General features: G+C 54.7%; 1 protein-coding gene across 1 annotated transcript in view; it reads left to right on the top strand.

Moving 5' to 3' along the window:
* Positions 1-18: 18 nt before the first annotated feature.
* Evc (Ellis van Creveld protein) overlaps positions 19-15,109 on the top strand; it is a 30,578-nt gene continuing 15,487 nt past the window's right edge. The window contains exons 1-8 of the mRNA XM_013023899.1: positions 19-181; positions 2,176-2,324; positions 6,267-6,350; positions 7,442-7,671; positions 8,706-8,790; positions 10,210-10,308; positions 11,965-12,102; positions 13,490-13,648. Coding sequence (XP_012879353.1) covers positions 19-181; positions 2,176-2,324; positions 6,267-6,350; positions 7,442-7,671; positions 8,706-8,790; positions 10,210-10,308; positions 11,965-12,102; positions 13,490-13,648 — 1,107 coding nt within the window. The remainder of the gene's footprint in view (positions 182-2,175; positions 2,325-6,266; positions 6,351-7,441; positions 7,672-8,705; positions 8,791-10,209; positions 10,309-11,964; positions 12,103-13,489; positions 13,649-15,109) is intronic.

Below are 15,109 nucleotides of genomic sequence, written 5' to 3'. Positions count from 1 at the left end.
CCCGTGCCCCCGGGGGCGATGGCCTGCCTGGCGCGCGGCCGCTCCGAGCTCCCGGGAGAGTCACGGGCAGAGCCCCGGGGGCTCCGGCCTGGGGCCTCGCACAGGTGTCTGCTAAATGCTACCCTGCCCGCTGATCTTGACACCCCTCTCCGGGCCTCAGTTTCCCCGTCTGCAGGACCAGGTTTGGGCACAGTGCTAGCAGAGGCGCCCGGGCTCCCAGGAGTGGGCAGAGGGGGGCTGTCCAGGAGCCCAGCCCTGCCTCGGATTTTTCCACTCACCAAACCAACCTTTGTTGGGAGCCGGGGCTGGATGGCGTCTGGGGTGGGGGGGCAGATCTGGCCTCTGCCAGTTGAAGGAGACGCAGGGTGAAGCAAAAATAAAAAAGGCCTGAGATGGAGAAAGCCTTTATCCGCCACAGGGCACTGAACCAATCCCACGCATGTGCCCATTTTGCAGACGAAAACTGAGGCACGGAATCCAAACAACAGATGCGGATCCCCAAACCACTGTGTTCTGTGAGGACCAGGGCTCTGGGCGGCCCTAGCACAGATCAGCCCGGCCTAGTCTGTTCTCCGCAGCCGCCCTGTGGGTCGTGGGCGTGCGGGATCCTGGCCGCTCTCACTCTTCAGTGCAGGACCACGGAGGCTCCGGGGTCCCATCGAGGCAGGACCCCCCCACACCCTGTGTGTCTGAACCCTGAGCTTGAGTTGGCCATGCCTGGCCGAGTGGTCTGCGAAATCCCATATGGTAGAAGTCAGCCTGGGCTAGCCCCTGAACCAGCCGGTCTCGCTTGGTCACTCCAGTTGGGCCCGGACAGAAATTCAAGTCGGAAATAACTTTCCCTAGAATTTAAAAGGCATTTAAAGAAAACTTTCCTTCTGACTTCCATAGCTGGTGTTGAGCAATTTGATTCCATTCTGAAGCTACAGTTTCTTTTCCTTTGTCCTTCCGGAGCTCCCCCTCCTTCCTTCTGTGGGTCAGTACTGGGGCTTGAACTCAGAGCCTTGACACTTGATTATTTTGAGCTACACTTGCACTTCTGGCTTTCTGGTGGTTAGCTGGAGATGAGAGTCTTATGAACTTTCCTGCCCAAGCCGGCATCAAATTTCAATCCTCAGATCCCAGTCTCCTGAGTAGCTAGGCCTGCAGGTCGGAGCCTCCAGGGTTCTTAAAGACTCTTCTCTCTGTTCTTAGTGAGGGACAGCACATCAAGGTGCGTCTTGGTAGCCCTGCTGTTTGTCACTGTGCTGGACGCTGACCAGATCTTTCAGCCTGGGAACTTGTTTGCTTGGTTTCTTAGAGGATTGTTTTATATGTTCTCTTGTTTCTTCCTTTCTCTTGTTTCTTACCATGTTAAGGTTGGTTTGGGCCTCTGAGGATCTTTATTTATTAGGGAAGATGGGGAATCAGTTGTGAGGCGTGATCTCGGGGCTTGGGTACTGTCCCTGAGCTCTTTTGCTCAAGGCTTGTGCTCTACCACTTTGAACCACAGCTTCACTTCTAGTTTTCTGGTGGTTCATTGGAGATAAGAGTCTCATGGACTTTCCTGCCTGGGCTGGCTTTGAACACTGATCCTCAGATCCCAGCCTCTTGAGTAGCTAGGATGACAGGTGTGAGCCACTTGGACCTGGCTCTGAGGGTTGTATTTTCTTTCCAGTATTCCATCTGTTTTCTTTGTTGTTGATACTACTATCTGGAAGACTTTCTCAACTTTATACTTGTGTTTTTTGTTTTTTATTTTATTTTAAATAACAGTGTTCAATTGTGTTCAAGAGTTCTTGCTCCGGAATCCTGTCTGGTTATAACTGCCCTGCTGTTCTTGCTTTGTGAATAGAGTATCTTATCTGGCTAAGGACGTGATAATTGTTGATCACTTGTTTTACATCTTCCCTGTGTCGTGTCTGCTTGCTCGCCTGCCTTTTCCTTTGCTTTGCTTTGCGTTTTGCTTTTTTATGTTAGAATCTGTCCTTGTGTGACTGACTGGTGATTCCTGACCCCGCTTGAAAGTGGGGCACATTGCAGGGCAGCTTCTCAGGAAAGTGATCCTGGCCATCTTGAAGAACACATTTCAGACCCCCAGATGGCCGCGGAGGCCAGAGAGGCAGGCCGGGGTGGCCGCTGGCCGGGCCAGTTGTCCGGCGGACTCCCGGGGGGACGCGGGCTGCTGGGCTTCAGGTCCCGTGTCTCCCTTTGTGCTTCAGAAGGACAATGCGCAACGGCTGCTCAAGGACTTGGAGCCGGACGTGCCGAGCCCGCTGGAAGCGAGCACCCCACCCAGGAGACGCAGGAGAGAGGCGCCCTCGCTGAGGACGGAGGGGGCTCTGGTAAGCCTGTGTCTGTGTGCCTTTGGGGCGTTTGTCAGGCGTCCCACTGGTGACCCGCGTGTTGTGTCTCCAGACCAACACGTTTGTTTCCCCCATAGGCCTGCCAGGCGTTGTTCACACGCAAGCAAATGTACATGTGTTCAGCTTTAGGCTGGTGAGGTGCACACATCCTGGTGAGCAGCACCCGTCGGAGGTGACCCCAGGTCCGGGCATTGTCCTGGGCTGGTTTTGCACACGGGATCCTGTGCCTGCAAGAGCTATGCGGGGAGCTTCTGCCGTTGCCCATCTGTGGGGCTGTTCATCACCGGCTCTCTGCGGTGCAGATGCACTGTGTGATCGCTACCGTGTGATCACTTACTGCGTGATGGCTCACCGCATGATCGTGTGGAAACCCAGGTGGCCATTGGCTGACCAAGGGTGAGGGAGATGCAGCACATCCACACAAAGGAATATTCCTTGGGCGTAAAAAGAAACAAAGCTAATACACACTGATTATATGCGGATCCTCGGCACTGCTGTTTGAGTTCTGTATAGATGGGTAGTTATGCTAAGTGATGAGTTCCGTCTGGATGAGTAGTTATGCTAAGTGATGAATTCTGTGTGGATGAGTACTTATGCTACGTGATGAACTCTGTAGGGATGGGCGGGGAACCTTATATTACAGGGAATGTTTTGTGGAGTGTTTCACGGGAAGCATTCCAAACTGGAAAGTTTATATGGACAGAAAACAGATTCATGGTTGGTGGTCAGGGGTTGGGGTGGGAAAAGAGAAGGCAGGGTGATTTCTGAAGGGTTTCTTTCCCTCTCTTTGCCATAATAAGAGTTTTAACTCCGGGCCTTGTAGTAGGTGGCCGCCTCTCTATCACTTGAGCCACACCCCAGTCCTTTTCTCTTTAGTTATTTTTGGGGGCAGGTCTTGTGTTTTTTGGCCTCAGACTCGAATCTTCCTACCTGTGGTCTCCTGAGCAGCTTGGATGGCAGGCAGGCGTCACCACACCCAGCTTAGTTGCTGAGGTGGGAATCTCACTAACCTTTCCTTCTGACTGGCTTTAAATTAAGATTCCCCCATCTCATCCTCCAAGGAGCTGAGATTACAGGCATGAGCTAGCACGGCTGGCACAGGGGTTTCTCTTGAATACAACAAAAACGTGTAAAATCCACCCATACCTGTGAAGGGATTAGAAAGTGGTGTCCAGCCCCAGGCACTGCTATAGGAATTCTGTCCCAACAGAAGTAGTTGGAAGAAAAACAGGAATGCAGTGGCACAGGCCGGGAAGATAGCTTCAGCTGGGAGGGGAAGAACCCTGGCCTTGGCGTCCAGCATCAAAGCCAGGCCTGCTCACGCGCGTGTGCTGTCACAGCTCCTTGTTTTGTGAGCTGTGGTCATGGCTTCCTTCAGTGTCACCAAGTTGTGTCCCTCCCGGGGGGGGGGGTCCTCCCATTCCCAAAGTCCCGAAGACTCTGCCAGCAGCGGCTGACTCCCAACCCCGGGGTTAGCCCAATTCTCAGCTCACCCCGAGTCTCTCCTTGCCTGGTAATGTTTCACCTGCGGGCTGTTTCACTCCATTGAGCAAATGCCTGTGCACAAGCTAATGATTGGCCAGAGGTTGAGGAGCTGCCTGTGTGGGGCTGGCCCCCACCTTCTGCAGATGCCCTGTGCTCCCCACTGTTTGGGGGGTGAGTCCAGCCATGACCCACCCGTCCTCCGGCATGGAAGAGGAGCCCTGGGCTGAGCCCCCGAGGCTTGACTGGCTTGGCTGAGCTCTGCTTGAGGAATATGCTTCTGTGGCAAAAACCCACAGGAAGTCCTGAGAGCTCTGAGGGCTGTGGTCAGGGACTCCAGTCTACAGACCTGCCGGGGTGGGGTTCTGAACCCCAGGGAGGCCTTCCTGTCTGAGACACCCCTAGACACACACACACTCTTACACATCACTGGTCTTCTGAAGACTGGCGTTGCTTCGGCTGAGGCTTTACCTTGTAAATCCACCCTGTGGCCAGTTTTCTGAATAGCTGTGTTGCCCGGGAAGGCAGCGGGGGGGGGGGGAGATGGGGGGGTAGCAGGATGGGACAGGGAAGGATGGCGGTGGTCAGTGGGTCTTGCCAGACAGTGACAGATGTCACTGCCCCCTGCGGTCCTTCTTCATCTCCAGCCTCAGGCCTGTGGCCTGCAAGAGGTCAGGGTGGAAGGGAGACGCGCCCACGGGTGGTGCCCCGCCCAGGCAGGGCAGTCCAGCCCCCCCTCCCAGGTTCTGTCTCCCCAGTGCTGTCTCCACAGGTCTAAGAGGCTGCACTCACCTTGTCTTAGACTTCCCACAAGGTTGCTTTGCTTCCTTTGCTTCCTGTGGGCCTCTAAACCATAGTGGTTTCATTCCCAAGTGCCCTCATTTTGACTGACAGGTGGTGCAGCCAATCCTGAAGCGGCCTCCTTCAGTCTTCCTGCTGCTCTTCATCTAGGTCCCTTTGAATCTGAAACACTTCAGGTCGAGCGTGGGGGAGGGAGCTGTGGGTAGAGGGGGAGGGGAGAAGGTGTGTAGGGTGCCCTCAGGTCCCAGGGAAGCCCAGAAGGGGTGAAGATGAGCCATAGAGGAAGCTGCAAGTTGGAACCACTCTCTTCTTCACTGAAAGGTGCTGTCTCTGAGCCTCAGTTTCCCCTCTGTGAAATGGGCATGCTCCTGATGAGCACTCCCGGAGAATGAGATCCCATAGGCAAATCCGAGGGCCGAGGCACCCTTGGGGTGTGGGAGGGGAGCCACCCTGCCGTGGACCAGGCCTGGGAGGTTGGGTTAGTGGCACTGGGGACTCGGTGGTGATGAGATCCCTCCGTGTCTGCCTTGCGTGAGACACAGCAAAGCGACACCCCAGCTTCCCTCCTGAGCACCCCCTTCCCTCTGCCGTGCATGGCTCTTATTCTGGTTCTTATTCACTATTGTCATGAAGCAGCCATTCTGGTGTCAACTTCGGCAGACAAACCTGCAGCCAGAAAATCTCAAGTTCAAGGCCCAGTTCTGCTTTGACTAGTGGTGTGGCCTCAGGTGCCCAGCTTGGCCTGTCTGGGAAGCAGAGGTTATCTTCCTGTGGTCAGGTCCTTGGAAGCTCAGCCCACTGCTGGTCTTCCCGCATTCTTGTCATCTAAGACTGGTTTTGTGGTAGAGAGCAGACAAGAACTCATGGTTCCTATTCATGCATTTATTCATCCATTCCTCCATCCCTCCATCCATCCGTCCATCTGTCCATCCATCTGTCCGTCCATCCATCCATCTCTCCATCCATCTGGACACCTATTCATCTATCAATCTAGCTATTCACTTACTCGTCCATCTGTGTATCTATCCATCTGTCCACCCATTTATCCATCCAGGTATCAGGGTCAATAGGAATGGAGATTAGACTAAAAGATGACTCAACAACAGCACAGATTTATCCAGAGAGAACCTGGGGAGGGGAGGGGCGCCTCCAGCCAAAGCTGTTGGCTCAGGGCTAGGGTACTATCGTGGGTAGAGTTGTCTAGTGGAAGGTTTTAGAGTTGTCTAGTGGAGGGTTTTACGAAAGTAAATAATAGTGAGGCAGATAGCGTATGAAACGCATCACACGCGGAGAAAGGTAGAGAGGAGGGTGGGAGTGTCTGTTCAAAGCTCTGCTCTGTTCAAAAGGCAGCCGTAAGCCCTGCTGGCCTGCACCAGCCACGGTTTACACCAGAGAGAGCAAGGCAGGTGTGTTCAGAAAGCCAGGCATCAGTCTGGGGCCTCAAGATAAGGACCCCTGGCTATCTGGACCTGACACCATCCACCCATTTGTTTCTACCTATTCAGGCACTTGATTCACCTCTGAATCTGTCCATCCATCTGTCCATCCCTTCAGCCAGGCTCTAATGAGCCTATCACAGCCCCTTCCTGCAGCCGCTCTTCTCCCATTGAAATCTACCCTTTTCTCTGTCCCCTGCAGGAGCAGGAGCTGCCTTTCAACAGCAATATCACCGAGTTTGCGCTGAGGGCCAGAGTGGTGTACCCCATCAATCAGAAGTTCCGGGTGAGAGTTTTCAGTGTATCTTAGAGCTATGGTGAATTGGGCAGCGTGTTAGAGATTCACGTGGGAGTGGGAGGATGTGGGGGGATCTGATGTGCCATTTGGAGGCCATTTGAGCATTCTGTGTCAGACCATTTTCTCAGGGGTTACCTCGGGGGTGTGGGATGGAGCAGACTGGGAAAGCCACTCTGTTCTGTGCTGTTGGGGCAGATCTGACTCATGACAGAGCACAAACTAAGAAAGAAGTAGGCCTTTGGGAGGCGGGTGGCTCATGCCCATAATCCTAGCTACTCAATAGGCTGAAGATCACGGTTCAAAGCCAGCCTGGGCAGGAATTGTAGCCTATGAGATGCTTATCTCCAATTAACCATCAAAAAGCTGGAAGTAGATCTGTGGTGCACGTGGTAGAGCACTAACTATGAACAAAAAAGCTCAAGGACAGTGCCCATGCCCTAAGTTCAAGCCCCAGGACCAGCACAAAAAGAGCCAGATGCCGGGGCTCACACTTGTAATCCTGGCTGCTCAGGAGGCTGAGATCTATGGATTGCAGTTCAAAGCCAGCCTGGGCAGGAAAATCCGTGACACTCTTACCTCCAATTAACTACCAGAAAACTGGAGGTAGTGCTGTGGCTCAAGTGGTAGAGCACTAGCCTTGAGCTGAAGAGCTGAGGGACAGCACCCAGGTCCAGAGTTCAAGCCCCACGACTGACAAAAAGAAAAAGAAAAGGAAAAAGGAAGGAGGTGGGGAGACTAGACTAGGCTAGACAGGGGCGGCACTGATGCTGGGGTTCTCCCTGCAGGGTGCAACTCCCCGTGCTCCACCCCCATGTGGGCGGAGCTCCTTGTAGGTGCTAGGACCAGTGGGATGTATGGAGGGCTGCCTGGAGGGGGAGGCACAGGGGCTAGCCTCCCGGGGGCAAGTACAGGGACTAAGGAGCGGACTCAGCCCCAGGACTTGGGCGTGGCCATGGTCTTGGGGCAGCGGCTCGCGCCCTCAGCCCGTCTGCAGGCTGTCAGCGCGCTGTGGTAGAATCACCAGGATGCTGGGCAAGGCGTCCCCGCCCTGAGCCCTGACTGTGCCGTCTGGGCCCCAGCCTCTGGCCGACGGCTCCTCCAAGCCGTCCCTGCACCAGACCCTGAAGCAGGCGGCGTTACCGCACCAGCCCGTGGAGGCCTCCCCGGCCAGCAGCCTGGGCAGCCTGAGCCAGGCGGAGAAGGGTGACGGCAGCTCCTCGTCTCTGCACTCGGTCGCCAGCGATGACAGGGTGCTCAGCCGCGCCCTGCTCCGCGTGGGCAGCTTCCCTGAGGTGCTGGCCAGCGAGAGGTGAGGCGCGCCACCGGGAGGGCGGGGCTCCCAAGCTCAGAGCTACCGGAACAGAGAAGTTAAGTGACCCAGGAGCAGACACACGGCAGCCCAGCATCAGAGCTGGAGCAGCAAGCCTTTGGTTGCTCACTGAGCGTTGCTGATCACCCTTGACGTTACAGAGTCAGACCAGAGCCCTGAGGAGAGGCGAGCAGGGGCCTCGTGCAACCACTGCCAGGCCCGTGCGCAGGGTCACAGCACTGTGCAGGTGCTGGTGGCAGCGTACTGGGAAGACTCCTCAGTGCTGTGCTGGGTTACTTCCCAAAGCCGGGAGATCCACTGTGCCCCCGGCGCCCAGCAGGGGGAGCCTGGCCAGTTCGGTGATCAACAAATGCTGATGAGTGAATGAATGAATGCCTGCGGCTATCAGCCTCCTTGAGAGGCAGATTCTGCTGTCTCTCCCGTTTCACCAACAAGAAATGGAGACCCAGAGTGGCTGAGTGACTTTCCCACGCTCACGCAGCCAGTGAGCGATGGAGCCACCTAACACCACCAAAACCAGATTTTCCCAATAACCAGATTCCCATCCGGAGCACCGCTGAGCCCACAGCAGCGCTGGAGAGAGGGCCTGGCCCCGGCGGCCCCACAGTCCAGGAGGCCAAGGGGCGCTTGACCCAGGGGCTCCGGAGTGGGGAAGGGCCAGGCCTTAAGCCTTGGGCTTGGCAGCCTGAAGGCCAATCCCTGTCTGGGTGGGGCTGGGCTGGCCCTGGTTTTCAGTCCGGTCGCTGGTCAAGGAAGCAGAGGTTGCTAGGGCATCACCCAGGAAAGACAGGCCCATGGGGCGCGGGGGAAGGGCAGGCTCTCCCCCTCCCTGTCTGATGCGTTCCATCTTCACCCCCCCCTGCTGTGTCCCCCACTCACGGCGGGTCCCCGGCATCTCTCTGGTCCCTGGTGGGTATGGGCAACGGGGCAGTGGACACGTAGAAAGCCCACGTGGGGCCTGAGCGGGGCGGCCGTGTTCTGATGTCTCCTGCTTGCTTCTCTGCACGGTGCAGCGCGGACACGGACCTGTGTGTCCACAGCCTTCACTTACAGGACTTGATGCGTGTGGACGCGGCGCTGAGGCGGGAGAAGCACGCGGTAGGTGGGGAGCATCGCTTTCTGGCCCTGGGGACCCTGAGATGCCTGGACACAGGCCTGGGTGACGGCGGGGGGGAGGGAGGGGCAGATGCGGGGGGGCAGGGGGCTGTGGGGGAGCGTGGAGGGAGCATGGGGGAGTCCAAGCATGCTGGAAAGGCGGCTCTGCCCGCGGCGCTCAGGCCGCGGGTCCTGAGGGAGACCAAGTGCAGCCTGAATCCTCTTCGGAGGATTGGCGGCTGGCCTGATGATTATGCCCACTGCTTTTATTGAGTGCCTACTAAGTGCTAGGGTGTGTGTGTGTGTGTGTGTGTGTGTTGATTCTGGGACTTGGACTCTGGGCGTCACACTCCCTTGGCTTTTTCGCCCAAGGCTGTCACTCTACTACTTGAGCCATAGCTCCACTTCTGGCTTTTTGCTAATTAATCAGAGATAAGAATTGTCTGGACTCTTCTGCCTAGGCTAGATTCGAACCTCAATCTCAGCCTCCTGAGTAGCTACGATTTTAGGCGTGATCCACCAGTGCCCAGCTGCTGGGGATAGGCAGTGGACGGTTACAGTTAGTCTTCACCATGATTACCCCTACTTTATGGAGGAGAAGCCGATGCCCCAAGCTTCATCCCCTGAGAAGACTAAGAGTGAGCGAGCAGTCTGCTCCCCCTCGTGCACAGTCTGTGACAGTCAGAGAGGAGTAGGGACAGGAGACTGAGGGAAGGAGAGTGACACAGACAGGCAGGCAGACAGATGGACAGAAGGACAGCGGACACCTTGGTGATAAACTGCTGGAGAGGTAGACCTGGGGTCGCCCGACTAAGTTCGGCTCAGAACAAGCGCTGCGCTAGATGCCATCGCTCATGCTGGGATCTGAGACACAGATCTGAGACGCTTCCTCTACCAGCCCCGGCCCCAGAGCCACCACACAGCTGCTGTCCCGGGGCAGGGTGGGGCTGTTCTCCCAGAGCCCTGTGCTCCCCCAGGGCGGGGGAGGGACCCCAGCCTCCATTCTCAGGTTCTCCCTGCTGATGAGCAGAGTGATCCTGGCTGACTCGGCAGAGCAGCCTTTCCTTAGTTCATTTTCCAGGTAGGGTGTTTCACTCATGCCCAGGATGATATAGAATCAAGATCCTTCCAACTCTCCCGTTCAGCTGGGAATACAGGTATATACCACCACACCTAGCCTGTATGAAGCTTGCCTAGCAAGTACAAGGCCTTGAGTTCAAAACCCTAATATAAAAAGAAAGAGTGAGAGAGAGAAAGAGAGGAAGGAAGGAAGGAAATGCAATACATGGTAGTCCACTATCATGATACATGACGTGAGGTCTTTTCTTGTAGCAAAAAGCATTTGGGGGGTGGGGTGGAGGGAAAAGAGAGGGAGAGACCGTTGGTTACACCTTTCTTTGTTAACTTCCCTTCTGAAAATAGATGTTTATCCAGATTTTAAAAATGTGCCTCGTAGACCTCCTTCCTAAGAAGAAGTTTGATGACGAACTGTGCCAGACGATTCTTTCAAAGCAAGAACGTGTGAGTGCGTAACCTCCCAAGGCAACTTGGAAACAGTTTAATGCAAAAAAGTACTATGTGGCAGCATTTATATTACAATGAGGTGTAGAAGTATACGTATAAGTGAGTGTAAGAAGAAAATCTGAAGGAAAAAACACAGGCTACCAGGACTCACAGCTACCACATAGTCACAACCCAAGGGTGTTACTCAGTGCAAGGAGCAAGGCTATTTGAAAGGTAAAATGTGTTCAGTGATTGTCACTCACCATCTGTATTACTTGGACTTGACTCTTTCCAGTGTGGAAAGAACTAGAAAACTGCTCTGGAGAGAACCGCTTCCCTCTCTCCCTGTTGGTGTTTGGAGAAGCCTCTCATAGACCCCAGGTTCCTTCCTGAGTTCCAGACGAGTCCATTGATAGAGTGAAAGAGACAGATGTAGCAATGCCGCTCCGTTACGGCTGAGGTCATCTTGAAGGATGTGGCCTAGAGGTGCAGTGGTCACCAATAGCTTTCTTTTTTGTGTTTTCTGTTGTTGTTCAAGGCTAGCGCTCTACCCCTTGAGCCACACCTCCACTTCCGGCTGGTTAACTGAAGATAAGAGTCTCTTAAAATTCCCTATCCCAGCCAGCTTCAAACCACAGTCCTCAGATTTCAGCCCCGAGAAGTTAGGATTACGCACGGGAGCCCCCAGCCCCCAGCACCGTTGGCTTTCCAGTACTGAATGTCGGCATTGGCCCAATTCCCTGTGTGGACACCAGCCAGGCTTCCCACATGGAACAGGGCCTTTGCTGCCCACCCCGCTCTGAGACCACAACAGAGCAATGGCCTTCCGAGATGGCTGCATCCAGAGATGAAGGGGCGGGGAAACTCTCACCGCACCCACTTCCTGTGCTTGAGCCCACCAATCAAATACATTCTTCCCTCCCTGGTGTGTAGTGTGTACTGTTTCCCTATAGAAACGAGATGAGTAGGGAAGAAACTTGCTCCCAAGCCCACCCCTCACGTGATGATATTTTCCAGGTCTTTATAAGGGTTGAAATACAGGATTTGGTTTTTCTGTGTTTTTCGTCTGTTTGTCTGGTTGGTTGGTTTTGGGTTTGTTTGGGTTTTTTTTGTTTTGTTTTGCCAGTATTGAGGCTTGAACTTAAGAGTTTCCCTCTATGCTTTAACCTTTTTCTCAAGGCTGGAGACCTTACCACTTAAGCCACAGCTCCACTTTTTAGCTTTTTGGGTGGTTAATTGGAAAGAAGATTCTCAGGGACTTTCCTGCCCAGGCTGGTTTTGAACTGTGATCCTCAGATCTCAGCCTCCTGAGTAGCTAGGATGACAGGCATGAGCCACCGCCACCACCAGTTTCACTTTTAATTTTTTTTGAAAGTATACCTATACTGTTTTGACAGAGGGGAATATAGAAGAAAATAACCCTTCATTCCTGAGGATCTAAGTTTAATAAGGAAAATAACATTAAGCTTTAAGCAGGACAATCCTCACAGCTTTAATTATTGTTAGGAACCAGTTAGTCATATAAAGTGTTTTTCATTTAAAGTACTTGTTCAAAGGGCACTTCAATTAATAATAGTTTTTAAAAAAGAAACAGCTGTCTTTTTCTAAAATTTAAGCTACAGTTGAGTTTTTCATAGTTTGCTTCCTTATGTGTGCATGGTCTTTTGTTTTTAGGATTTGGAGGAATTAGAAAAGGGACTTCAGGTCAGCCTGTTGCACACGGGAATGCTGGGTGCTGGGGACTCCATCTACATCACCCTGGCTGACGTGGAGAAGGAGGAGAGAGAGCGCTCTGAACAGCTCCTGGACAACGTGTGTGCTGGGTTCCTGGCCCTCCCCAAGAAGGAGCTGGTTCTTGGGCGGGGTTAACACAGGATCCCATCATGCCCCGAGCAAGCTTGGGATCCAGAGCCTGAAGGTTAACAGACAGAAAGTGTAGTTGCGGGCGAGGATTCCCAGAGGACTTTTTTCCCCATTTAAACTTCAGATTGCTTTAAAAAGAAAAATTGTTTCTGCTGGTCCTGGGGCTTGCTCTTGGGGCCTGACTGTCCCTGAGCTGCTTCTGCTCAAAGATAGTGCTCTATCACTTGAGCCACAGCCCCACTTCTGTTTTTTGTTGTTGTTGTTGTTGGATAATTGGAGACAAGAGTCACATGGACTTTCCTGCCTGGGCTGGCTTCGAACCACAATCCTCAGATCTTCCCCAGGCTACTCAAGATTAGGATTAGAACAAACAGGCGTAGTCCTGGCCGACAAACGATGTGAACCAAGTGAGAGTTTCTGAAGTGAAAAGGAAAATCTCCCCTAGAGGCCCGAGGGCCACAGCCTGAGCGCGCAGCTGGGTGTTCCCAGGTCCAGGTCCTGGGCAGCTTCATGAGAAGAAGCGTGTGTTCATAGCCGTGCAGACTGCACAGCGACGGGAGGGCCTCACCAGAGCTAGGAAATGGGGCGTCCTCAGGGCCAAGGTGGCAGCCGAGGGGATGTGGGAGCGTGAAGCCGCGGTTCTTGTGAGAGGAAGGCCGGGCAGCGGCTCACCGCGGCAGCTGGGAGGGTCCCTGCCGGAGGACTGTGGAGACACCGCTTCAGAGCGGAGTCAGCATGCTGCAGGGCGTGGTGGAGAGGCGCGCTGGGTAAAACGTCCCGGGTGCAGGGTGTGGCTGTGCCTGGCTGTGGGTGAGCAGCGGTGGGTGCCGGGGAAGGCTGTGAGCTGAGAGGGCAGGGACAGGCAGAGAGTGGGCTGTGTTCACCTCCTGTCAAGAAGGAAGGTGGCTCCATGGTAGAGTGCCTGCCTCGCATGCATGAGGCCCTGGGTTCAATTCCTCAGCACCACTTAAGCAGAAAAAGCCGGAAGTGGCACTGTGGCTCAAGTGGTAGAGCGCTCACCTTGAGCTGAAGAGCTGAGGGACAGCGCCCAGGCCCAGAGTTCAGGCCCCACGACCGACAAAAAAACAAAAAGATCAGGTTCCGGGATGCTCTACACGGTTTTCTGGAAAGCCCTCTCTAAACTGTTGCCACCACAGAGGACCACGAGGACCTCCACAGAGCATGATCGGGCCCAAGATAAATTGGCTGAAGCTGCAGCTGCAGGTGGTTCAGAAACGCTTTGCACTAGGAGGTGGATCTCAAATCTCAAGTGCACGCCGTGTCGTTTGCTTTAATGAGCGTTCTCTGTCCCTTGCCTCTCGTGTTCATTTCACAGATGGAAGCTTTCTGGAAACAGATGGAAGACATCCAGCACTTTCTTGTGGACCAGTTGAAATGCTCTGGCTCCAAGGCGCGGCAGCTCCTGGCCTCCCTGAGGGAGAGGATGATGACCGCTGAGGGCTTGCTGCGGGACGCCCAGGACCTGCAGGCTCTGGTAAGGCGGGAGGGCAGGAGGGAACGCATGTGTGGTCAGGCTAGAGATGGGGGCGTCCTGAGGCCCAGGGTATCATGACAATCAGGTCACACCCTTCATGTTGTGGATGGGGGTACAGTGCCCCCCCAGAAAGCAGTGAATCTGTCATCCACGCATGGATGGAGGCGCTGGCCCAGAGGGTTCCCAAAGCTGTGCACGGTCAAGGGGGGAGCTCTAGAAAGTTCTGATGAGGTGCTGGTGGGCCTCCACCTGGGGGTCAGACTCAAGCAGGAGGGGAGGCAGCCTGGACGCTGGAGGCTGTTTTGCTCGCAGGATGGTGAGCAGTGCAGGCGCTGCCCCCTGCCGCAGAAAGAGGATTGGCTGGCTCCTCCCACTGCCCTGGGCGTCCCCTGGGGAGCTTTTAAAGGATGCCTGTGCCCAGGCACACAGCCCCGCCCCGATTCTGAACTGCCTGCTCCAGTCCTGCTCTCGATGGAGGCCTACAGAATCATTTCGTATGTGAAGGCCCGGACACGTATGCCTCTGGTAGGCTTGACAGCTGCCCTGGGCCTCCTGCCTGTGGTGGCGGTGATTTTATATGACCCATGCACGATGTTAGCGCTACACAAATGGCCCGTGCCTGGCTTGTAAAACTTTGCAGATGGTTCTGATGGGAGCCACAGATGCATCTCTCTGGTGGAGAGAAATCCACTTGTGTAACCTTGGGTGTGGGCTCAGCTCAGCCGCTTGGAGCCGGGTGATCCTTAACACCCACGAGTTGCCGCAAATAGGCCTGGTAGGTGCTGTAATTCTCCACATTCTTGATAAACCCTGGGGACTGCAGATTCTCCAGGCAGTGGTTCTGGTCTGGACAAGTGGACCTAGAATGATCTAGAATGTATCCAGTAGTGTCAATACCACCCAGAAAAATCCCCAAGATGGGACCCGAACCTTTCAGATCCCACGTCTTCAGACCAAACGAAAGAGGATGCTGAGAGACGTGGGAATCATCCTGACGGTTATGGGCACTGCCCTGGCTCTTAGTCAGTATGCTTGGCATAGGCTCTTAACCCTCATCACCTCTGACCTTCAGGTCAGGTGAGGAAACCCAGGCCCTGCGGCTCTGGTTAGGAACTTGGAAGATACTCACCTGTACTCAGGTCAGTGAGATGGCTCCTCGGCTCCTGCACGTCTTTGACCTTCCATCATCTCCCGGAACCTTCCAGAGCCCTGATGGCCACACCTGGTTCTGAGCCCCTGCAGGACCAGCATGGCCTTCCCACCATCTTCCTGGTCCTCTGCTTATCCTCTTGCGCCCTCTAGCGGCGGGCGGCCGCTGTCGGGGCTGTAGAACCGGAGGGAGCCAGGCAGGGGCCCACAGCTGTGAGGACGGGATGGTGAGGCCCAGTGCGCTCTGGTGGGACTTACCTGGGGCACTGTCCACCCTCCCCTGTTCCCTGCGGCTGGAGCAGAGGCCACACA

This window comes from Dipodomys ordii, unplaced genomic scaffold (genome assembly GCF_000151885.1).
Source record: "Dipodomys ordii isolate 6190 unplaced genomic scaffold, Dord_2.0 Scaffold71, whole genome shotgun sequence".
Lineage (NCBI taxonomy): Eukaryota > Metazoa > Chordata > Mammalia > Rodentia > Heteromyidae > Dipodomys > Dipodomys ordii.
The sequence above is the reverse complement of the archived record's forward strand: the minus strand, read 5'-3'. Positions and strand labels throughout refer to the sequence as shown.